Genomic DNA, 25,041 nt, shown 5'->3' with positions numbered 1-25,041 from the left:
CCAAGTTGAGAGAATAAAAAAAATATATAAATATAACAGTAAATGCAGTTTGCATATAATTTGGCTTCTTTTATTATTTTTTTGTGCCCATCCCAGAGGTGCAATATTGTTTTAATCAAGATGACTGGAAAGAACTGAATTTTTCCTATTTTCATGCCTAATTTGGTGTCAACTGACAAAGTATTTGCAGAGAAAATGTCAGTGTTAAAGTTTACCACGCACACACACACACACACACAGACAACCGAACACCAGGTTAAAACATAGACTGACTTTGTTTACACAAATGAGTCCAAAATGCTCTCTGAACAGTCATTCAGCAATGAGACAGTATGAATGTAGTTTTATGAAGCTACATAACCATAACAGATGAAATTCTATCTCTACCTCATCAACCTTAAGACTGATAATTATGTTGTTAACCAACCAAAAAAGGTGTTTGAACGAGTGAACACATGTCTCCCTTCCAGCCAGTTTTCAGGAACGCATGCTTGACTGTGTCAATGTGCAAGTTTGTGACAAGACATTTGTGTATGTCTTCAAACCACGACTGCAGTACGTGAGTAAGCTGTGTCAGTCAGTGTGTGCCTGTGTCAGTGACAGTCAAACCTCTGTGGGCTGTCACACGGCAAAACCTGTGGCAAGGGAAGTGAACGAGAGAAACGTGACAAACCAAAACTGAATCATGAAATTATGATGCAAAAAAAAAGCAAAAAAAAAAGCACATAACAACAACAGCAAAAATACAAAACAAATCAAAAAAGCCCAAACACTAAACTCCAATCTGAAGTCCATCATCATTTCAGAGAGCCACTGCGCACAGAAGCAGGACCACATCACACACACACACACACACTCACATGTAATCCAAACCCCAACACTAACGAGGAATCCAAAAACAACCTCTCCCCTACCCTCCCCACACTGAAACACCAGCACTTTAATCCCATCGACTCTTGCGTTTCTTCTTGCCGCTGTCGGAGGAGGAGGAGGCGGAGGAGGAGTGGTGGTCAGAGCGGGTGGAGGTGGGCTGCATGTGGATGGGTTCCTGGGTCTTGCCGTCCTTGTTCTGCGACACGGGGGGCAGGATGATGCCCGTCGGCAGCTTCTTCTCCTCCTGGCTGGCCCCCACGAAGCACGACTTGAACTGGGCCTGCACACCACACAAACCACGCACAGATAATTATACATCCTACAAAATCACACACACATATGACATACTGATACACCATACAAAATCACACACACATAAACACCATACAAAATCACATATGCATATGATATACACCACACAAAATTACACACACATATACACCACACAAAATCACACACACACACACACACACCGCACAGACATACAATACACTCATGTATGCCACAGACACACAAATACCATACACATCGCACACACACAAATTGCACACCGCACACACACACACACACACACACAGAGTGAATGTCTGGCACACAAAGGGGACGTGGGGTTACAGGTTTCTGTCAGTGTAAAACATGATTAACCTTGGCACAGAATGGGAATATGTGATGGCAGGTTTCTATCAACATGAAACATGACTTCACTCCATTACAAAGTATGGTACTGCAATCACAGGTTTCTGTCAGAATAGAACAAGTTAAATTTGGCACAAAATCGAACATATGATACAAGTATAACAGGTAGCACAAAAAAAGAAAAAAGAAAAACGTCCGCGTTGCTGTGCAAGAATGGGTAGTAACTCCTGTCCATTCCCATAAGACTAACAGGTTTATCCCAAATCCACAATTATTTTGTATGATTTCCTTGAAGTATCTGTTTTTATAAAGAAACTTTGGACACCATTCAAAATTTGTAAGTTCTTTCGGGTTCTCATTAAGATATAATGTAAATAGTAAGTCTGGTTTATTAGAAAATCAAAATTTTGTGAGCACTACTGGATCTATCCTAATTGCCCAGTCATTCTATCTAAATCCCCTCTGCAGTTCCAAATCTTAAGGTCTAGTGTAAAACAAAATATACTCTCAAAATCTACATTAACTAAGCTTTCTATTCGTATAAGTTTCCCTCTTGTCATGGTAGTATTAGCCGAATAATAGTCGAATATCTTAAACTACTGACGAATACACTGAAATGGCTTCCTTCGTTCCACTATTTATCGTCTGTAAATGACTATCAATGAAGGAATTTCGCGATTTCGATTTTACTTATTAGGTTTTACAACTTCTTACATTAATAATCGCATGCCTCTGGCCATTTTGATTGAAACTGTGTGACTAAATTCTTCATCATTGTGCTTAAAATAAGGATTAGGTGAAGTTTAGATTTGGCTAGATTGTGACAATTTACCTGGGAAAAGTTGTGTTTCTACAAAAAGTTTAGCAGCCAATTTCGCTATGATAAACTGTACTTGATGTATGTTTAATACATCATTGGAAAGGTTACGACTCAGAGTTTCTAGTGATATTAATTACAAGTTACATTAGATTGCCTGGAAGTTGTGAAAAATAAAATACTATGAAAAGCATGTTAGCGAATCACCAAATGCTGTCCATTTCGACTAGTAGATCTTTAAGAGAATGTGAAGGTTATAAGATTATAGTACTAGGAGATAGCTGGAATCACACAGAATTCACTGATATAATTTGTATGTATAATGATGGTTGGATTTTTAAGACTGGCCCTTTATAAATTTTGTAAACTCTAGAAATTACCGCCATCTTGGCTTACTAAGAGGGGTTTCTAATGTCAACCCATGACGCTGTCTGTGTGGTCCACGCTGACAGTATATAAGTAAAATTGGTCATTCTTTGGGCTCAAAGTAAAGAAGAAGCATCACCAGCTCCTCTGCTGTTCCGGTCCTTGCCTGACTGGGAAGCTGTCCTTGTGGCCTGTCTATACCACCTGACCCCCCTTCTGACACCATGCCACCACCCCATCACATTAGGATACCACCTGACCCCCCTTCTGACACCATGCCACCACCCCATCACATTAGGATACCACCTGACCCCCCTTCTGACACCATACCACCACCCCATCACATTAGGATACCACCTGACCCCCCTTCTGACACCATACCACCACCCCATCACATTAGGATACCACCTGACCCCCCTTCTGACACCATACCACCACCCCATCACATTAGGATACCACCTGACCCCCCTTCTGACACCATGCCACCACCCCATCACACCAGGTTCTCAGTATACTACATGACATACAGTCAGCAGTGAATCACCACCCCATCACACCAGGTTCTCAGTATACTACATGACATACAGTCAGCACAGAACCACCACCCCATCACACAAGGTTCTCAGTATACTACATGACATACAGTCAGCACAGAACCACCACCCCATCACACAAGGTTCTCAGTATACTACATGACATACAGTCAGCAGTGAATCACCACCCCAACACACAAGGTTCTCAGTATACTACATGACATACAGTCAGCACAGAACCACCACCCCAACACACAAGGTTCTCAGTATACTACATGACATACAGTCAGCACAGAACCACCACCCCATCACACCAGGTTCTCAGTATACTACATGACATACAGTCAGCAGTGAATCACCACCCCATCACACCAGGTTCTCAGTATACTACATGACATACAGTCAGCAGTGAATCACCACCCCATCACACAAGGTTCTCAGTATACTACATGACATACAGTCAGCACAGAACCACCACCCCATCACACAAGGTTCTCAGTATACTACATGACATACAGTCAGCACAGAACCACCACCCCATCACACAAGGTTCTCAGTATACTACATGACATACAGTCAGCAGAGAATCACCACCCCATCACACAAGGTTCTCAATATACTACATGACATACAGTCAGCAGAGAACCACCACCCCATCACACCAGGTTCTCAGTATACTACATGACATACAGTCAGCACAGAACCACCACCCCAACACACAAGGTTCTCAGTATACTACATGACATACAGTCAGCACAGAACCACCACCCCATCACACCAGGTTCTCAGTATACTACATGACATACAGTCAGCAGAGAATCACCACCCCATCACACCAGGTTCTCAGTATACTACATGACATACAGTCAGCACAGAATGGGAACATGTGGTAAGTTTCTATCTGCAGGATGCCTGATTGCTCAACAAGCCAGTAATGGCAATCTCAGTGATGTGCAACCATGACCAATTTGATTTTCCACTTCACCATTCACGGCAACTCCCTCTTCTGATTTCCCATTCACCATTCACGGCAACTCCCTTTTCTGATTTCCTGTTCACCATTCACGGCAACTCCCTTTTCTGATTTCCCATTCACCATTCATGGCAACTCCCTTTTCTGATTTCCCATTCACCATTCACGGCAACTCCCTTTTCTGATTTCCCGTTCACCATTCACGGCAACTCCCTTTTCTGATTTCCCGTTCACCATTCATGGCAACTCCCTCTTCTGATTTCCCGTTCACCATTCACGGCAACTCCCTTTTCTGATTTCCCGTTCACCATTCACGGCAACTCCCTTTTCTGATTTCCCATTCACCATTCACGGCAACTCCCTTTTCTGATTTCCCGTTCACCATTCATGGCAACTCCCTTTTCTGATTTCCCATTCACGGCAACTCCCTTTTCTGATTTCCTGTTCACCATTCACGGCAACTCCCTTTTCTGATTTCCCATTCACCATTCACGGCAACTCCCTTTTCTGATTTCCCGTTCCCTCCTTGCTTCTCTCCCCAGTTCATACAATAGCAAATGATGACGGAAAATAACGCTGCCATGCCATTTGTATTGTACCTCACACAAAATAATCAACTAAGAGTATGTGTACTGATGTCTGTACAGATTACATGGGTTCAACACTACACCAGTAAACAAGGGGGCACTGTGGCAGAACGGGCCAGGTGTTGACCAGTGATCAGTGTTGACCAGTGATCAGGGTTCAAGGCCCCCATTCAGCATGGTGTTGTGTCCTTGGCAAAGGCATTTTTCTCCATTTTCCTGTATCTCTATTATTACACCCTGGTGCAAATATGAATCTGACTTTACTCAGAGGTTACCATGGCATACGGACAGAACTGAGCCCCGCCTTCCTATGCCGAGCCCTGGACACAGTGGGTGTGAATTCACTGCCTTCCTATGCCCAGCCTTGGACACAGTGGATATGAATTCACTGCCTATGCCGAGCCCTGGACACAGTGGATATGAATTCACTGCCTTCCTATACTGAACCCTAGACACAGTGGATATGAATTCATTGCCCCTATGGCTGCAAGTGGCAACAGGATCTTTAACATTTAACCTCTGAAACAGGAATGACACTGACTGCAGACAGTGTGTACAGTGCAAGCTGTGTGCCCTCAGACCCCAAGCCTTGTGAGAACAGTGTGTATAGTGCAAGCTGTGTGCCCTCAGACCCCACGCCCTGTGAGAACAGTGTGTACAGTGCAAGCTGTGTGCCCTCAGACCCCAAGCCCTGTGAGAACAGTGTGTACAGTGCAAGCTGTGTGCCCTCAGACCCCAAGAACAGTGTGTACAGTGCAAGCTGTGTGCCCTCAGACCCCAAGAACAGTGTGTACAGTGCAAGCTGTGTGCCCTCAGACCCCAAGAACAGTGTGTACAGTGCAAGCTGTGTGCCCTCAGACCCCAAGAACAGTGTGTACAGTGCAAGCTGTGTGCCCTCAGACCCCAAGAACAGTGTGTACAGTGCAAGCTGTGTGCCCTCAGACCCCAAGAACATAGTGTACAGTGCAAGCTGTGTGCCCTCAGACCCCAAGAACAGTGTGTACAGTGCAAGCTGTGTGCCCTCAGACCCCAAGAACAGTGTGTACAGTGCAAGCTGTGTGCCCTCAGACCCCAAGAACAGTGTGTACAGTGCAAGCTGTGTGCCCTCAGACCCCAAGAACAGTGTGTACAGTGCAAGCTGTGTGCCCTGACCCCAAGCCCTGTGAGAACAGTGTGTACAGTGCAAGCTGTGTGCCCTGACCCCAAGAACAGTGTGTACAGTGCAAGCTGTGTGCCCTCAGACCCCAAGCCCTGTGAGAACAGTGTGTACAGTGCAAGCTGTGTGCCCTCAGACACCAAGCCCCGTGAGAACAGTGTGTACAGTGCAATGTGACTCACAGCGAAGGCAGTGCGCATGGTGCTGAGGCGATCACTGCCAGGTCCCCCGCCCAGCACTCCGCTGGACCTGAACCCTGAGAAACTGGTGCTGTCCTGGAGCTGGGTGGCCTGCAATCACACAGTGTTCAGTTCAAAGAGGTCTTACAGCATGTGGACTGATACATGTATGCTTAAAAAAAGGAATAAAATGCATAAACCCAGTGCCCTAACCAGGCATTGGGAGCCTACCTAGGTTTGTAATAAACATTATTGTAAGGCCAGACATGAAAGAGGTAGGCTTTTAAGGCCAGACATGACAGAGAGAGGTTTTAATGACCAGACATGACAGAGGTAGGTCTTAATGCCAGTCTTGAAAGGGGTAGCTATAACACATGGTCAGCTTCTTTATTAGCAATAACAGGTACGACAGAGCCAGGAGGTAGAAATAAGTGGGTAAATAAAGTATAGTGAAGGTAACCCCCCTGACCGCTACACCTTGGTGCAATGAGTGAGGGATGAATGTGGAGTTCACAACTATTTACTATTACTATTACATGTCCACTGTGAAGTGGTGTGGTCAGGAAGGGTGTGTACACCCACTTTCTTCTCATTTTCCTGCAGCTTTCCTGCTTATTTTTAGCCAGAACTGCTTGCACATGTTCCTCTCCATTTCCTGCTTTTTCCAGGTCACCAAAACGCTCAAATTTCGTCATGGAAATCGCTGTTCTGGTGAAAGGATTTTGAACAATTTTGTGACTATTTTTTGCAAGTTTAAAGATCTATTTGGTTTTATAATTATACCCATTATTTGCTTTAGTCTTCTGCATTTACTCCCAGTGTGTTTCTTGTCACATTTCTGCCATTACGTATTTGAACAGATCTATCTATCAACTCTGCCGAAAAGTTGTCTGAACACAGGCAGTGCAAACTCAGAAAAGCAGGTTACAGTGGTGGGCTGCCCATGATGTCATATGACCCACTTCTGGCTCTGCAAGCAATGAAAGGTTCCCCACAGGAACAGGTCCAGATAAAGAATGGTGACCCAACATCCTGAAAGACCACACTGCTACAGTCCTACAGTCCCCACAGGAACAGGTCCAGATAAAGAACGGTGACCCAACACCCTGGCAAACCACACTGCTACAGTCCTACAGTCCCCACAGGAACAGGTCCAGATAAAGAATGGTGACCCAACACCCTGGCAAACCACACTGCTACAGTCCTACAGTCCCCACAGGAACAGGTCCAGATAAAGAATGGTGACCCAACACCCTGACCTGTAACCTCAGTCTTACGTCAGTGAGGTGACAGTCCACTGACCACCATACCCATCAGCAGCAGTCAAGGTGTCAAAAGGGTTCTTAGCTGGATAGGTAAGTGAAAAAGAAAGACAAAAAACAGAAAGACCCAAAAGGTACAAGTCTGAGTGCACACAATGGCTTACAGTTTCTGATCCCAGACCAGGCCGTTCCTTCACTCCCAGAGCCCGTCCCCCCATGAACTTCCCTTTACCCCTCTTGAACCGCGTCTTGTTGAACCATGGGCACTGAAACACAGCACAAAGAAAGACATGTCAAAAAATATATTGCAAAATCAATAACTCTAAACAAATAAATAGATATCACAATCAAAATACTGTATCATCATATGCCAGTTCTTGATTGACACAGTCACGGTGCTTGTGTACTGGCATTTAGCATCAGAAGAAAGACAGTCAGAAAGAAATCAAAGTTTCCATCACCTGTATGACTAACTTGGATAAAGCCTGATAGCTAACATGACTGCTAACATGTTCTACAAGTACGAAATAAAAATGACAATATTGAATAAAAATAATCATAGGGGAACAAAAAGTCATTCACTAGAATTTCTCCCCCTCCACTAGACCTTGAGTGGTGCTCTGGACGCTAGTCATTCAGATGAGACCCGTTTGCAACAGGCACTTAAAGCTTGCAAAAGAACCCACAACAAAAAGGTTGTCCCTGGCAAAATTATGAAGAAAAATCCACTTTGATAGGAAAACAAAAATTCACTATTTTTTGTGGGGGGAGGGGGGGGGGGGCAGAGGGGGTGAGATCACTCCAGTCAGATCCCATCTGACTGACTGAAAGCACACCTGGAACACCAGAAATCACCAAGACTCTGTGTGTGTGTGTGTGTGTGTGTGTGTGTGTGATTATGTGTTGGAAGAGGGGGTATACAAAAATGATAAAATTCTAATTAACCAGTTCAGTGCCAGAGAATTTTGTAAAAAAAAGAAAAAGTGCTCTCCCCTTGCCAGGGAATTTTGAGGATTCGGGGGTAATAAATGACAAAAATTTCTAGCACAAAAGCTATGGGTGATACAGAAAGAAAGTAAACGTTTTTGTGAAGGAAAATGAGTGAAGATTCGTCTTCTGGGCTCTTTTACCCAATTAGGTTGATTGTAGTAAAGTCAAGATAATTTTTGTGCAACAAAAAAGTCTATTTCTACCTCTACATAATGACATCCATAAAGAAAAGAAACAAAATACAGCTAGAAATAGCAAGCCTAATGTCAGATTATACCTGTAGAAGAAAATAAAACAGGCTATAAGTTTATGAAAACAGATCACAGCTCTTGCAGACATGTAAGTAAATCACTGTCCAAATAATGTCAAAAGTGAGTAAAGTCAACGTAAAGGGTCAATCACAGTCCCAGAAACTGAACTGGCAAGCTTTTTGACAACAAAGAGCGTTTGGGCGTGAGAGGATGAAGTTTTTTTGATGACATTCACTCCTTTCAAGTTGCACGTGGGCTGATTAAAGTGTCTGCTGTGCAGCCAGCTTGCCACCTCTTCAAACAAGTCATCCCTCTGATTCAGCGGAAAAAAAACATGTTGAAAACAAGAAGCACGTGTTTCATGGCCAATGCAGGTTCAGCACTGTGTTTCGTGAAAATTGTGGGGCATTGGCAGTTGTCTATTGCTTTCTGTCTTCTTTGAAATGGGAGTTCACTCTTCCCAAAAGCCACGCCCCCTTGATGACCTCTGGCTGGCATTCGACATATCGTCTTACATCACTCCTCTCCCTCTCCTTCTCCTCTCCAACACTAGCTGCACGTAGTCTGTCAGTCATAGCCACTTGTTCAAAAATGCTGTCAGATTGGATGGACGGACTGAATTACCATCAAATGGGCTGTTAGTTTCATAACTGTCGTTGTCAATCACCTTCGTTTTCAAATCAATCATCAGACAAGAGAGATCCTTCTCTACTGCGAAAGCTGTCCATAACCACAAGCAGAGCTTTCAGAATTGTGTAAATCTGCTGACTGTGACTATTTGCTTTACTGGACACAGTTTTCAACGCATTTTTTTGCACATGATGCAACCCCCCTTTTCCACACACATACCACGTGGTCAGTTAGCAAATTATTATCGAGTAGAAAGAGGTCTTCTACCTGATTAAGTTCATTTAAATAGTATTTTTATAATCCAGACACATCAAACTAACTGTTCAGAGTCTGTTTATGTGAACAGAACCAAACTCCAATGAAGGAAAAATCAGAACATATGCAGGATGTCAGTGAACGTCTTATAGGCACTATGGCAATACTTTTTGTACGACGTCAGCTGATGTCTTATCGGCACTGTACTGGTTAAAAAAAAACCTTGCAACTATTACTAATGAATGACAGAACTTTTGTGAAGTGATCTTGTCAGCGTTTATGTATATTCCCTGAAGTAGAGTCTACTATGGAACGCTTCACTGGTTTTTGATGGAATCCAATTATGTGTTATTGTAATTTTGATGACTTTATGTGGGACTGAAATATGACCTTCTCTGCAAGGGAAATACAAAACACAATGAAAAAAGAAAGAAAAAACCCAGAAAAACCCTGTGCCTCCTGTGCTCACCTGACTGGCCAGGTCCAGGAGGGCAGGGGGAGGGATCTGGTTGGCCCCCTCCAGGTTCCTCACCAACAGGGGAGCAAAGTCCTTGTCCTTGTCCGTGATCAGGGTGTACGCAGACCCCTTCTCCCCTGAACACACATCGCACAGTGCTGTCAGCATCACACACCACATCGCATAGTGCTGTCAGCATCACACCGCAGTGTTGTCAGCAACACACACCACATCGCACAGTGCTGTCAGCATCACACAGCAGTGTTGTCAGCAACACACATCACATCGCACAGTGTTGTTAGCAACACACATCACATCGCACAGTGCTGTCAGCATCACACAGCAGTGTTGTCAGCAACACACATCACATCGCACAGTGTTGTCAGCATCACACATCACATCGCACAGTGTTGTCAGCATCACACATCACATCGCACAGTGTTGTCAGCATCACACACCACAGTGCACAGTGTTGTCAGCATCACACACCACAGTGCACAGTGTTGTCAGCATCAGACACCGCATTGCACAGAGTTGTCAGCATCACACACTGCAGTGCACAGTGTTGTTAGATCACACACCACATTGCAGTGTTGTCAGCATCACACGCCACATCGCACTGTGTTGCAAGTATCACAAACCACATTGCAGTGTTGTCAGTACCACAAACCACATCGCACTGTGTTGTCAGCATCACACATCACAGCACACAGTGTTGTTAGCATCACACACCACAGTGCACAGTGTTGTCAGCATCACACATCACAGCACACAGTGTTGTCAGCATCACACACCACAGTGCACAGTGTTGTCAGCATCACACATCACATCACACAGTGTTGTCAGCATCACACACCACATCACACAGTGTTGTCAGCATCACAAACTACATCACACACTGTTGTCAGCATCACACACCACATCGTACTGTGTTGTCAGCATCACAAACCACATCACACAGTGTTGTTAGCATCACAAACCACATCACACAGTGTTGTTAGCATCACACACCACAACACACAGTGTTGTTAGCATCACAAACCACATCACACACAATTGTTAGCATCACACACCACATCGCACAGTGTTGTCAGCATCACAAACCACATCACACACTGTTGTTAGCATCACACACCACAACACACAGTGTTGTTAGCATCACACACCACATCACACACTGTTGTTAGCATCACACACCACATCGCACAGTGTTGTTAGCATCACACACCACAACACACAGTGTTGTTAGCATCACACACCACATCGCACAGTGTTGTTAGCATCACACACCACATCACACAGTGTTGTCAGCATCACAAACCACATCACACACTGTTGTCAGCATCACAAACCACATCGCACAGTGCTGTCAGCATCACACACCACAGCGCACAGTGTTGTCAGCATCACAAACCACATCACACAGTGTTGTCAGCATCACAAACCACATCACAAAGTGTTGTTAGCATCACAAACCACATCACAAAGTGTTGTTAGCATCACACACCACATCACACAGTGTTGTCAGCATCACAAACCACATCGCACAGTGTTGTCAGTATCACACACCACAGCGCACAGTGTTGTCAGCAACACACACCACATCGCAAAGTGTTGTCAGCATCACAAACCACAAACGCACAGTGCTGTTAGCATCACACAACACATCACAAAGTGTTGTTAGCATCACAAACCACCAACGCACAGTGCTGTTAGCATCACACAACACATCACAAAGTGTTGTTAGCATCACAAACCACCAACACACAGTGTTGTTAGCATCACACACCACATCGCAAAGTGTTGTCAGCATCACAAACCACAAACGCACAGTGCTGTTAGCATCACACAACACATCACAAAGTGTTGTTAGCATCACAAACCACCAACACACAGTGTTGTTAGCACCACACACCACCAACACAGTGTTTTATATCAATACATTGAAGCTATCAAAGAATATCTGTACAGCATGTAAATACAACGCACTGTTTGTCAGTGTGAGAAGAGTGCTATGACTCAAATGGGAAGACTGGGACTGTGTTATGGAGGGCCATCCACTTCACATTATGTACAAATGAGGTCAAGTCACATTCAAATATATAGCTGTACCAATATACGACACAAATAATAATGCACAACAGCAGTCTGAGAAGCGAGATGTTTGCCTGACAATACAAAGTGTTTTGAAGTGCTATATTAGTTACCTGCACGCCCAGTTCGGCCAATCCTGTGAGTGTGTGTGTCGATGTCACGAGCCACATCGTAGTTCACCACAGTGCGGATGTGAGGGATGTCCAGACCCCGAGCTGTCCACATCCACATCATCACATCGCACCATCACTTACACATGTCTCAATATCCAAAAGCAAATGAATGAATATATTCATGGACTGGTGATGAACACTGTAGCATTTCTGTTCCAATATTCATTTCAAAATACTTTACTGTCTGCTTCAACCAAAACAGAAAATTCTCTTTTGGCTCACTCAAAATGCCTGCCAGCAAATATTAAAGAGAAAAAAGAATGAGTACCTGATACACACTTCCCTGATCACCACACACATCAATCATCATGTAAAAAGAAAAACATTGCTAAAGTCTGCCGTTACTGAATGTTAAAAGATAGGAAGGCAGGTTATGATTTTCCGCGGATAGTGTTTTGTTAGATTTTGTTGACTCCCCCATGTTTAAGAAATGAGTATTGAGTGTATCAGGCGACCAGGTGTAGTGTTTTGGAGATTTAACATGAGATTTGTTGGTAATTTCATTAACTGCTTGCCATAATGAGGAAGTATCTTTATTAGTATTTAACATTTTGTTGAAGTATGCTTGCGAGAATGAGATCTTTTACTTTGTTTCTTTGTTTTTTGTAGTCTGCTTTCTTTTTTTCCTTCTCACGCTGTTTCTTGTTTTTTTTAACATCCTCTGGAAGATGTTCTAAATTTTCTTTCTCTAGTTGTTTAGTTTCACATAGAAAGCGATCACGTTCAGAGAGAGAGAGAGAGGGCGGACAAATAGAGAATAGAAAAAGGGGGAAATGAGAGGGAGAGGGGGAGAAGGACAAAGAGAGAAGAGAAAAAAGGGGAAATGAGAGAGAGGGAGAAGGACAAAGAGAGAAGAGAAAAAGGGGGAAATGAGAGGGGGGGGGGGGGCAGGGAGAAGGACAAAGAGAGAAGAGAAAAAGGGGGAAATGAGAGAGGGGGGGGGGGGGGGGGGAGAAGGACAAAGAGAGAAGAGAAAAAGGGGGAAATGAGAGAGGGGGGGGGGGGGGGAGAAGGACAAAGAGAGAAGAGAAAAAGGGGGAAATGAGAGAGGGGGGGGGGGGGGAAGGACAAAGAGAGAAGAGAAAAAGGGGGAAATGAGAGAGGGGGGGGGGGAGGACAAAGAGAGAATAGAAAATGGGGGAAATGAGAGAGAGAGGGGGAGAAGGACAAAGAGAGAAGAGAAAAAGGGGGAAATGAGAGAGAGGGAGAAGGACAAAGAGAGAAGAGAAAAAGGGGGAAATGAGAGGGGGGGGGAGAAGGACAAAGAGAGAAGAGAAAAAGGGGGAAATGAGACAGAGGGGGAGGAGGACAAAGAGAGAAGAGAAAAAGGGGGAAATGAGAGGGGGGTGGGGGTGAGGAGGACAAAGAAAGAACAGAAAAAGGGGGAAATGAGACAGAGGGGGAGGAGGACAAAGTGGGGTTGAGGGCAGGAGGAAACAGAAACAATCCAGCCAGTATGAAGGAAAAGGAGGAATGGTGGGGGGAGGAGCTGCAACAACAGACTGAATCCATTCCACTGCTGGATCCTTTTAGCTTTTTTTCTTTTTCTTTTTTCTTTTTTAGGTGATTCCATATACACTGACAAATTGGACAAGTCCTTGGGAAAGGCACTTTATCCAATTTACCTCACTGGTGCCAGGTATGACTGGGTACCTGACTTCCTTTGAGAAAGACAATGACAGCGGATGGAGAGGACTCCCCCCCACCCCCTCTCCTTCCCCACCTTCCAAAGCCGACAAAGTAGGATGTGAATTCACTGCCCTGGTGGCCACAAAAGGCTACAGGACCTTTGACCTTTGACCCCCAGCACCCCCCATGTGACCAGGTGTGTTCCCTTACCTGCCACGTCGGTGGCCACCAGGATGGGGAAGTCCTTCCTCTTGAAGGCGGAGATGATGTCGTTCCTCTCCATCTGGCTGATGTCACCATGCAGCAGGCCCACTGCACCCAGTCAGTCAGGATCATCATATCATGGGATATGGATACTTCAGTGCCTATCCTCTGTCACACACCAAGCTCTCAGCATTTTACAAACTTCGGGTCATTGTGCAACAGGCTGCCTACCCTGAGTACAGCCGACTGACAGCTTCCACTGGGCGCTCATCATTCATTTCCTGTGTCATTCAATCACGTTTCAGTCACCCATACACACACACACACTCTCTCTCTCTCTCTCACACACACACACACACAGACATGGAACATTTTACATGTAAGACGGTTTTGTTTATTTACCCTGCCATGTTGGCAGCCGTACTCCATTTTCAGGGGTCAGCATGCTGGATATGTTGTTGTTTCCATAACCCACTGAACACTGAAATGGATGGCTGATCTTTAACATACATATCTGATCTGCATGAGTATACACCCAAAGGGGGTTCAGGCACAAGCAGGTCTTCACTAATGTTGACCTTGAAAACCAGAAAAACCTCCAGCCTTAACCCACCAGGTGTGACATGGATCCAACTCCGGAAAACTCGGGTCAGAATCCAGCACTCTAACCATTACAACTGTCTAATCATCAACAAATAAAGAAACACATTTCCTTTTTCCTTTTGTTTTTTGTTGCTGTTGCAAGACAAAAGTCTGCAAGCATCAGACCCAACATTTTGCCCCAAAGACGTGGAACAGACCCCCTGACAACCTCCACTAAGCTGACTCCCTCCATGCTTTAAATCTTGCCCAACAATTCACCTTTTCTCTCAGCACTGATTTTCATTGTAGTACATCCATCCAAACAGTATATACTACTGTACATGTGGTGCACTGGACTATGTACGCACACTTATGTATGTGTACACTTTGTATGTGTGTGTGTGTCTGTGTGTTTCAATGCTTGTGTGAGGAGGGGGAAGGGTATGTATATATAAGTATGTATGCATTGTATTTATGAGTGAGTATAGTTTGCTTGGTACAATTGGTGAGTATATGTAACACTGATGTATGGTGTTATATATATGTTTTGTAAAGTGAGTATAGTTTGCTTGGTACATTTGGTGTGTATATGTAACACTGATGTATGGTGTTATATATGTGTTTTGTAAAGTGAGTATAGTTTGCTTGGTACATTAGGTGTGTATATGTAACACTGATGTATGGTGTTATATATGTGTTTTGTAAAGTACCAAGAGCAGTTTTCTGGATAGCTTGCTCTTTATCCATTATTCTTATTAGCACTATGATTATTATTGTTGCTATCACTGTTCTAGTTATTCTCATTATGACTTTGTTTAACAGCCAGGTATGATGAGGGTTCAACAATAAAATCTGTACTCCTCTGGATCTCTTTCTGTCTCCCACTCTGTCTGTCTCCTCTCTCTCTTTCTCCACATTTTCTCCACATCATGCACCATCTGTCTCCCTCTCTGTCTCCTCTCTCTCTTTCTCCACATCATGCACCATCTGTCTCCCACTGTGTCTGTCTCCTCTCTCTCTCTCTTTCTCCACATTTTCTCCACATCATGCACCATCTCCTGTCTCCCACTGTGTCTGTCTCCTCTCTCTCTTTCTCCACATTTTCTCCACATCATGCACCATCTGTCTCCCTCTGTGTCTCCTCTCTCTCTTTCTCCACATTTTCTCCACAACATGCACCATCTGTCTCCCACTCTGTCTCCTCTCTCTCTTTCTCCACATTTTCTCCACAACATGCACCATCTGTCTCCCACTGTGTCTCCTCTCTCTCTTTCTCCACATTTTCTCCACAACATGCACCATCTGTCTCCCACTGTGTCTGTCTCCTCTCTCTCTTTCTCCACATTTTCTCCACATCATGCACCATCTGTCTCCCACTGTGTCTGTCTCCTCTCTCTCTTTCTCCACATCATGCACCATCTGTCTCCCTCTGTGTCTCCTCTCTCTCTTTCTCCACATTTTTCTCCACATCATGCACCATCTGTCTCCCTCTGTGTCTCCTCTCTCTCTTTCTCCACATTTTCTCCACATCATGCACCATCTGTGTCCCACTCTGTCTGTCTCCTCTCTCTCTTTCTCCACATTTTCTCCACAACATGCACCATCTGTCTCCCACTGTGTCTCCTCTCTCTCTTTCTCCACATTTTCTCCACAACATGCACCATCTGTCTCCCACTGTGTCTGTCTCCTCTCTCTCTTTCTCCACATTTTCTCCACAACATGCACCATCTGTCTCCCACTCTGTCTCCTCTCTCTCTTTCTCCACATTTTCTCCACATCATGCACCATCTGTCTCCCACTCTGTCTGTCTCCTCTCTCTCTTTCTCCACATTTTCTCCACATCATGCACCATCTGTCTCCCACTGTGTCTCCTCTCTCTCTTTCTCCACATTTTCTCCACAACATGCACCATCTGTCTCCCACTCTGTCTGTCTCCTCTCTCTCTTTCTCCACATTTTCTCCACAACATGCACCATCTGTCTCCCACTGTGTCTGTCTCCTCTCTCTCTTTCTCCACATTTTCTCCACATCATGCACCATCTGTCTCCCACTCTGTCTGTCTCCTCTCTCTCTTTCTCCACAACATGCACCATCTGTCTCCCACTCTGTCTGTCTCCTCTCTCTCTTTCTCCACAACATGCACCATCTGTCTCCCACTCTGTCTGTCTCCTCTCTCTCTTTCTCCACAACATGCACCATCTGTCTCCCACTCTGTCTGTCTCCTCTCTCTTTCTCCACATTTTCTCCACATCATGCACCATCTGTCTCCCACTGTGTCTGTCTCCTCTCTCTCTTTCTCCACATTTTCTCCACATCATGCACCATCTGTCTCCCACTGTGTCTGTCTCCTCTCTCTCTTTCTCCACATTTTCTCCACATCATGCACCATCTGTCTCCCACTCTGTCTGTCTCCTCTCTCTCTTTCTCCACATTTTCTCCACAACATGCACCATCTGTCTCCCACTGTGTCTCCTCTCTCTCTTTCTCCACATTTTCTCCACAACATGCACCATCTGTCTCCCACTCTGTCTGTCTCCTCTCTCTCTTTCTCCACATTTTCTCCACAACATGCACCATCTGTCTCCCACTGTGTCTGTCTCCTCTCTCTCTTTCTCCACATTTTCTCCACAACATGCACCATCTGTCTCCCACTCTGTCTGTCTCCTCTCTCTCTTTCTCCACATTTTCTCCACAACATGCACCATCTGTCTCCCACTCTGTCTGTCTCCTCTCTCTCTTTCTCCACATTTTCTCCACATCATGCACCATCTGTCTCCCACTCTGTCTGTCTCCTCTCTCTCTTTCTCCACATTTTCTCCACATCATGCACCATCTGTCTCCCACTGTGTCTCCTCTCTCTCTTTCTCTTTCTCCACATTTTCTCCACATCATGCACCATCTGTCTCCCACTGTGTCTCCTCTCTCTCTCTCTTTCTCCACATTTTCTCCACAACATGCACCATCTGTCTCCCACTCTGTCTGTCTCCTCTCTCTCTTTCTCCACATTTTCTCCACATCATGCACCATCTGTCTCCCACTCTGTCTCCTCTCTCTCTTTCTCCACATTTTCTCCACATCATGCACCATCTGTCTCCCACTGTGTCTGTCTCCTCTCTCTCTTTCTCCACATTTTCTCCACATCATGCACCATCTGTCTCCCACTGTGTCTGTCTCCTCTCTCTCTTTCTCCACATTTTCTCCACAACATGCACCATCTGTCTCCCACTGTGTCTCCTCTCTCTCTTTCTCCACATTTTCTCCACAACATGCACCATCTGTCTCCCACTCTGTCTCCTCTCTCTCTTTCTCCACATTTTCTCCACAACATGCACCATCTGTCTCCCACTGTGTCTGTCTCCTCTCTCTCTTTCTCCACATCATGCACCATCTCCTGTCTCCCTCTGTGTCTGTCTCCTCTCTCTCTTTCTCCACATTTTCTCCACAACATGCACCATCTCCTGTCTCCCACTGTGTCTGTCTCCTCTCTCTCTTTCTCCACATCATGCACCATCTGTCTCCCACTGTGTCTGTCTCCTCTCTCTCTTTCTCCACATTTTCTCCACAACATGCACCATCTGTCTCCCACTCTGTCTCCTCTCTCTCTTTCTCCACATTTTCTCCACATCATGCACCATCTGTCTCCCACTGTGTCTGTCTCTCTCTCTTTCTTTCTCCACAACATGCACCATCTGTCTCCCACTCTGTCTCCTCTCTCTCTTTCTCCACATTTTCTCCACATCATGCACCATCTGTCTCCCACTGTGTCTGTCTCCTCTCTCTCTTTCTCCACATCATGCACCATCTCCTGTCTCCCTCTGTGTCTGTCTCCTCTCTCTCTCTCTTTCTCCACATTTTCTCCACAACATGCACCATCTGTCTCCCACTCTGTCTCCTCTCTCTCTTTCTCCACATTTTCTCCACAACATGCACCATCTGTCTCCCACTCTGTCTCCTCTCTCTCTTTCTCCACATTTTCTCCACAACATGCACCATCTGTCTCCCACTGTGTCTCCTCTCTCTCTTTCTCCACATTTTCTCCACAACATGCACCATCTGTCTCCCACTCTGTCTCCTCTCTCTCTTTCTCCACATCATGCACCATCTGTCTCCCACTGTGTCTGTCTCCTCTCTCTCTTTCTCCACATTTTCTCCACATCATGCACCATCTGTCTCCCACTCTGTCTCCTCTCTCTCTTTCTCCACATTTTCTCCACAACATGCACCATCTGTCTCCCACTCTGTCTCCTCTCTCTCTTTCTCCACATTTTCTCCACAACATGCACCATCTGTCTCCCACTGTGTCTCCTCTCTCTCTTTCTCCACATTTTCTCCACATCATGCACCATCTCCTGTCTCCCTCTCTGTCTGTCTCCTCTCTCTCTTTCTCCACATTTTCTCCACATCATGCACCATCTGTCTCCCACTCTGTCTCCTCTCTCTCTTTCTCCACATTTTCTCCACATCATGCACCATCTGTCTCCCTCTGTGTCTGTCTCCCCTCTCTCTTTCTCCACATTTTCTCCACATCATGCACCATCTGTCTCCCACTCTGTCTGTCTCCTCTCTCTCTTTCTCCACATTTTCTCCACATCATGCACCATCTGTCTCCCACTGTGTCTGTCTCCTCTCTCTCTTTCTCCACATTTTCTCCACAACATGCACCATCTGTCTCCCACTGTGTCTGTCTCCTCTCTCTCTTTCTCCACATTTTCTCCACATCATGCACCATCTGTCTCCCACTGTGTCTGTCTCCTCTCTCTCTTTCTCCACATTTTCTCCACATCATGCACCATCTGTCTCCCACTCTGTCTGTCTCCTCTCTCTCTTTCTCCACATTTTCTCCACAACATGCACCATCTGTCTCCCACTCTGTCTGTCTCCTCTCTCTCTTTCTCCACATTTTCTCCACAACATGCACCATCTGTCTCCCACTGTGTCTCCTCTCTCTCTTTCTCCACATTTTCTCCACATCATGCACCATCTCGTGTCTCCCACTGTGTCTGTCTCCTCTCTCTCTTTCTCCACATTTTCTCCACATCATGCACCATCTGTCTCCCACTCTGTCTGTCTCCTCTCTCTCTTTCTCCACATTTTCTCCACATCATGCACCATCTGTCTCCCACTGTGTCTGTCTCCTCTCTCTCTTTCTCCACATTTTCTCCACAACATGCACCATCTGTCTCCCACTCTGTCTGTCTCCTCTCTCTCTTTCTCCACATTTTCTCCACAACATGCACCATCTGTCTCCCACTCTGTCTCCTCTCTCTCTTTCTCCACATTTTCTCCACAACATGCACCATCTGTCTCCCACTCTGTCTCCTCTCTCTCTTTCTCCACATTTTCTCCACAACATGCACCATCTGTCTCCCACTCTGTCTCCTCTCTCTCTTTCTCCACATTTTCTCCACAACATGCACCATCTGTCTCCCACTCTGTCTCCTCTCTCTCTTTCTCCACATGTTCTCCACATCATGCACCATCTGTCTCCCACTGTGTCTCCTCTCTCTCTCTCTCTTTCTCCACATTTTCTCCACAACATGCACCATCTGTCTCCCACTCTGTCTCCTCTCTCTCTTTCTCCACATGTTCTCCACATCATGCACCATCTGTCTCCCACTCTGTCTCCTCTCTCTCTTTCTCCACATTTTCTCCACATCATGCACCATCTGTCTCCCACTGTGTCTCCTCTCTCTCTCTCTTTCTCCACATTTTCTCCACAACATGCACCATCTCCTGTCTCCCACTGTGTCTGTCTCCTCTCTCTCTCTCTTTCTCCACATTTTCTCCACATCATGCACCATCTGTCTCCCACTGTGTCTCCTTTCTCTCTCTCTCTCTTTCTCCACATTTTCTCCACATCATGCACCATCTGTCTCCCTCTGTGTCTGTCTCCTCTCTCTCTTTCTCCACATTTTCTCCACATCATGCACCATCTGTCTCCCACTCTGTCTCCTCTCTCTCTTTCTCCACATTTTCTCCACATCATGCACCATCTGTCTCCCACTCTGTCTCCTCTCTCTCTTTCTCCACATTTTCTCCACATCATGCACCATCTGTCTCCCACTCTGTCTGTCTCCTCTCTCTCTTTCTCCACATTTTCTCCACATCATGCACCATCTCAAACAATGTTTGTGTACCACTGTTCATGTAGCCCCTTCCATGATTAATTTGTAATGAATATGAAGCTTTGATATAATGTTTCTTTTTTTCTATTTCCTTCTTGTGATGTTTGTTAATTCATTTCTCTCTCTCTCTCTTTCTTTTTTTCTGAATCTTTTTCTTCTATTCTCTATTTTGAAGGCTGGATAAATTAAAAAAATAAAAATAAAAAAAGCATTGTTGCTTATTCCATTTCCCTCAGAAATAAATTTAAAAATTAAATCATTTTTTCCTATATCTGTGTTTGAAAAAAAAAAAAAAAAAAAAATTCAATTTTGATTATGATCTCTCTCTCTCTTTCTGCCTTCAGTCTGCATCACAGAAGTCCAAACATCCTGCAATGCCATTACCAATCTACAAAAAATAACAGAAGGAATGGAAAAATAAATAACAACAGCTAGAGAAGTATATGAAAACAACAATGAAAAACAGAAATAGAAGAATGAGAAAGCACAAAGAAATATGAGAACCAGCCAATCAAACACACATTCAGAACCACATAAACAGCCAAACACAATACATACGTTTGAAATCACGGGCTCTCAACTGTGTTGCAAGTTCTTCAGAGTTGGCTTTTCTTGTCACAAAGATCAAAACACTGCCCACTGAAAAAATGAACATACATATAAATGATATACTATAATGTGCGATCAATCATGCACACACACACAGACACATACATACACACAAACATATATGAAAAATATATAAAAATCAATGAAAACAAAAAGCAGCAGCAGACGCCTGACCTTTACATAAAGCCAGTGCTGTAATGAAGCCTGGAGAGCATAGTTCAGGTGTGTGTAAAACCTGAACAAAAGTTGACAGTGCAAACCTGGCTGTGTACACTGACCTGAGGTGAACTCCACCAGACGTCATACTTCAGGTGTGTGTAAAACCTGAACGAAAGTTGACAGTGCAAACCTGGCTGTGTACACTGACCTGAGGTGAACTCCACCAGACGTCATACTTCAGGTGTGTGTAAAACCTGAACGAAAGCTGACAGTGCAAACCTGGCTGTGTACACTGACCTGAGGTGAACTCCACCAGACGTCATACTTCAGGTGTGTGTAAAACCTGAACAAAAGTTGACAGTGCAAACCTGGCTGTGTACACTGACCTGAGGTGAACTCCACCAGACGTCATACTTCAGGTGTGTGTAAAACCTGAACGAAAGTTGACAGTGCAAACCTGGCTGTGTACACTGACCTGAGGTGAACTCCACCAGACGTCATACTTCAGGTGTGTGTAAAACCTGAACAAAAGTTGACAGTGCAAACCTGGCTGTGTACACTGACCTGAGGTGAACTCCACCAGACGTCATACTTCAGGTGTGTGTAAAACCTGAACGAAAGTTGACAGTGCAAACCTGGCTGTGTACACTGACCTGAGGTGAACTCCACCAGACGTCATACTTCAGGTGTGTGTAAAACCTGAACGAAAGTTGACAGTGCAAACCTGGCTGTGTACACTGACCTGAGGTGAACTCCACCAGACGTCATACTTCAGGTGTGTGTAAAACCTGAACGAAAGCTGACAGTGCAAACCTGGCTGTGTACACTGACCTGAGGTGAACTCCACCAGACGTCATACTTCAGGTGTGTGTAAAACCTGAACAAAAGTTGACAGTGCAAACCTGGCTGTGTACACTGACCTGAGGTGAACTCCACCAGACGTCATACTTCAGGTGTGTGTAAAACCTGAACGAAAGCTGACAGTGCAAACCTGGCTGTGTACACTGACCTGAGGTGAACTCCACCAGACGTCATACTTCAGGTGTGTGTAAAACCTGAACAAAAGTTGACAGTGCAAACCTGGCTGTGTACACTGACCTGAGGTGAACTCCACCAGACGTCATACTTCAGGTGTGTGTAAAACCTGAACGAAAGTTGACAGTGCAAACCTGGCTGTGTACACTGACCTGAGGTGAACTCCACCAGACGTCATACTTCAGGTGTGTGTAAAACCTGAACAAAAGTTGACAGTGCAAACCTGGCTGTGTACACTGACCTGAGGTGAACTCCACCAGACGTCGCACCAGCCATGTCCACTTGGCCGGGCCATTGCTGGGTAATATCTGCACGAACTGTGTCACGTCTTCGTTGGCCTGCAAATCACAATCATCATCATCATAAGAATGTGTATTCACATTGCCCTTATCTGCCTGGAAATAAGAGGAGAATAATAATAACAATGACAGCAATAACAACAACAATAACAATAGCAATACTGTGCATTTACATAGCACTTACCATGTGGTGGCTTGAAGTGCATGTAACCTAACATCACATATAGCATGAAAAAATACAGGAGCATTAAGATCACTTAAAATACTGTTCTAAAATTGTATGATATCACTGACAACAGACACGTCTGCCCCACATCGCCATCTTCCCACATGCACACACACCTATGGGTGGGGTGTGTAACCGGGGGTAGGTGTATGGGGGTGGGGGCAGTGTAATAGGGGGTGGGTGTGCATGGTGGTGGGGAACTCCTCAGCGTGTGAGGAATGCCGTCAAAACAGTGCCAGATGATGGGGACTCGCAGACAGCACAGAAAAACAACAGAAAAGAGAAAGAGGCAACAATATGTTTCCAAATCAGCGTACCTCTCCCACCTCTCCCTGCACCACCCTGACTGGGTCCACCAGGATGTCTCGGGCCAGCTTCTCCACTCTCTTCCGGAATGTGGCGCTGAACAGCAGGGCTGGAGAACACACACACACACACACACACACACACAGAGCAACAACAGGCACAGTCATTAGTCACACCACCTGCCACACGAACACCTGCCAAGACATTCACTCTGAAAAGGAGGGGGAAGTTTCGGGGCATACTCCCCTGGAGAACAAATTATCAGTGCTTTCCAGGGCTTCTGATAAAGCCTAAGTACAGGTCCTGGATGTACTGAAAATGGACAGGACACAATACACATTCATCAAGTGGGTCCTGGGATGTTGTAAGAATTTCTGAAACCAACACCTAACAACAACAACAAAAATCAAGTATCACGGCGTCAGTCTGATGCTAGGGTCTGCGACAGAGTTGTTTCCCTTGGCCACTTATTGGTCCACACACCTGGATGATAATCAGTGGATGGTATGCCTGTCTTTGTATGTGTGTTGCAAGGCCAATTTGTTAAGAATGTGCTGCAACATAGTGACCCTTTGAAGGCAGTATGGGACTCCCGAGAACTGTGATAAAAGGGCTTCTGGGACCCCCCTGATGTATGTTTTAGCAGAAGCCCTGCTTTCCTGAGGTTATTTCTAAGTTTCCAAGCAGGTCAGGAAAGGTAAAGGAAAGCCACATAAGGTTGTATCACTTGATGTTGTCAACAGGGGGACCACAAGAAAACTGTTCCCTGGATAATGAAGGACAGTAAAAGGGCCACAAGAAAACTGTTCCCTGGATAATAAAGGACAGTAAAAGGGCCACAAGAAAACTGTTCCCTGAATAATAAAAGACAGTAAAAGGGCCACAAGAAAACTGTTCCCTGGATAATAAAGGACAGTAAAAGGGCCACAAGAAAACTGTTCCCTGGATAATAAAGGACAGTAAAAGGGCCACAAGAAGACTGTTCCCTGGATAATAAAGGACAGTAAAAGGGCCACAAGAAAACTGTTCCCTGGATAATAAAGGACAGTAAAAGGGCCACAAGAAAACTGTTCCACGGATAATAAAGGACAGTAAAAGGGCCACAAGAAAACTGTTCCCTGGATAATAAAGGACAGTAAAAGGGCCAAAAGAAAACTGTTCCCTGGATAATAAAGGACAGTAAAAGGGCCACAAGAAAACTGTTCCCTGGATAATAAAGGACAGTAAAAGGACCACAAGAAAACTGTTCCCTGGATAATGAAGGACAGTAAAAGGGCCACAAGAAAACTGTTCCCTGGATAATAAAGGACAGTAGAAGGGCCACAAGAAAACTGTTCCCTGGATAATGAAGGACAGTAAAAGGGCCACAAGAAAACTGTTCCCTGGATAATAAAGGACAGTAAAAGGGCCACAAGAAAACTGTTCCATGGATAATGAAGGACAGTAAAAGGGCCACAAGAAAAACAGAAATATATGTCTGGTTTCACAACACTGTATCTGAAAAGAAAAAAATAAATTTGACAAAAATAAATAAATAAACATATATATTTTTTTTTTCATTGACTAATTGATTGATTTTTTTTTTAATTAAAACTTTTAAAAGATGAAAACCATTCCATGAAGAACTGCTGACAA

At 44.8% G+C, this 25,041-nt stretch overlaps 1 protein-coding gene across 1 annotated transcript in view; it reads right to left on the bottom strand.

Moving 5' to 3' along the window:
• Positions 1-934: 934 nt before the first annotated feature.
• LOC143293372 (ATP-dependent RNA helicase DDX42-like) overlaps positions 935-25,041 on the bottom strand; it is a 38,172-nt gene continuing 14,065 nt past the window's right edge. Inside the window, exons 12-20 of the mRNA XM_076604180.1 lie at positions 23,418-23,515; positions 22,817-22,913; positions 21,331-21,411; positions 14,072-14,173; positions 12,173-12,274; positions 9,978-10,102; positions 7,547-7,648; positions 6,124-6,231; positions 935-1,153 (exon numbers count right to left, since the gene is read on the bottom strand). Of these exons, the coding sequence (XP_076460295.1) occupies positions 941-1,153; positions 6,124-6,231; positions 7,547-7,648; positions 9,978-10,102; positions 12,173-12,274; positions 14,072-14,173; positions 21,331-21,411; positions 22,817-22,913; positions 23,418-23,515 (1,028 nt within the window). The 3' untranslated portion in view covers positions 935-940. The remainder of the gene's footprint in view (positions 1,154-6,123; positions 6,232-7,546; positions 7,649-9,977; positions 10,103-12,172; positions 12,275-14,071; positions 14,174-21,330; positions 21,412-22,816; positions 22,914-23,417; positions 23,516-25,041) is intronic.

This window comes from Babylonia areolata, chromosome 19 (genome assembly GCF_041734735.1).
Source record: "Babylonia areolata isolate BAREFJ2019XMU chromosome 19, ASM4173473v1, whole genome shotgun sequence".
NCBI classification, from domain to species: Eukaryota; Metazoa; Mollusca; class Gastropoda; order Neogastropoda; family Buccinidae; genus Babylonia; species Babylonia areolata.
The sequence above is the reverse complement of the archived record's forward strand: the minus strand, read 5'-3'. Positions and strand labels throughout refer to the sequence as shown.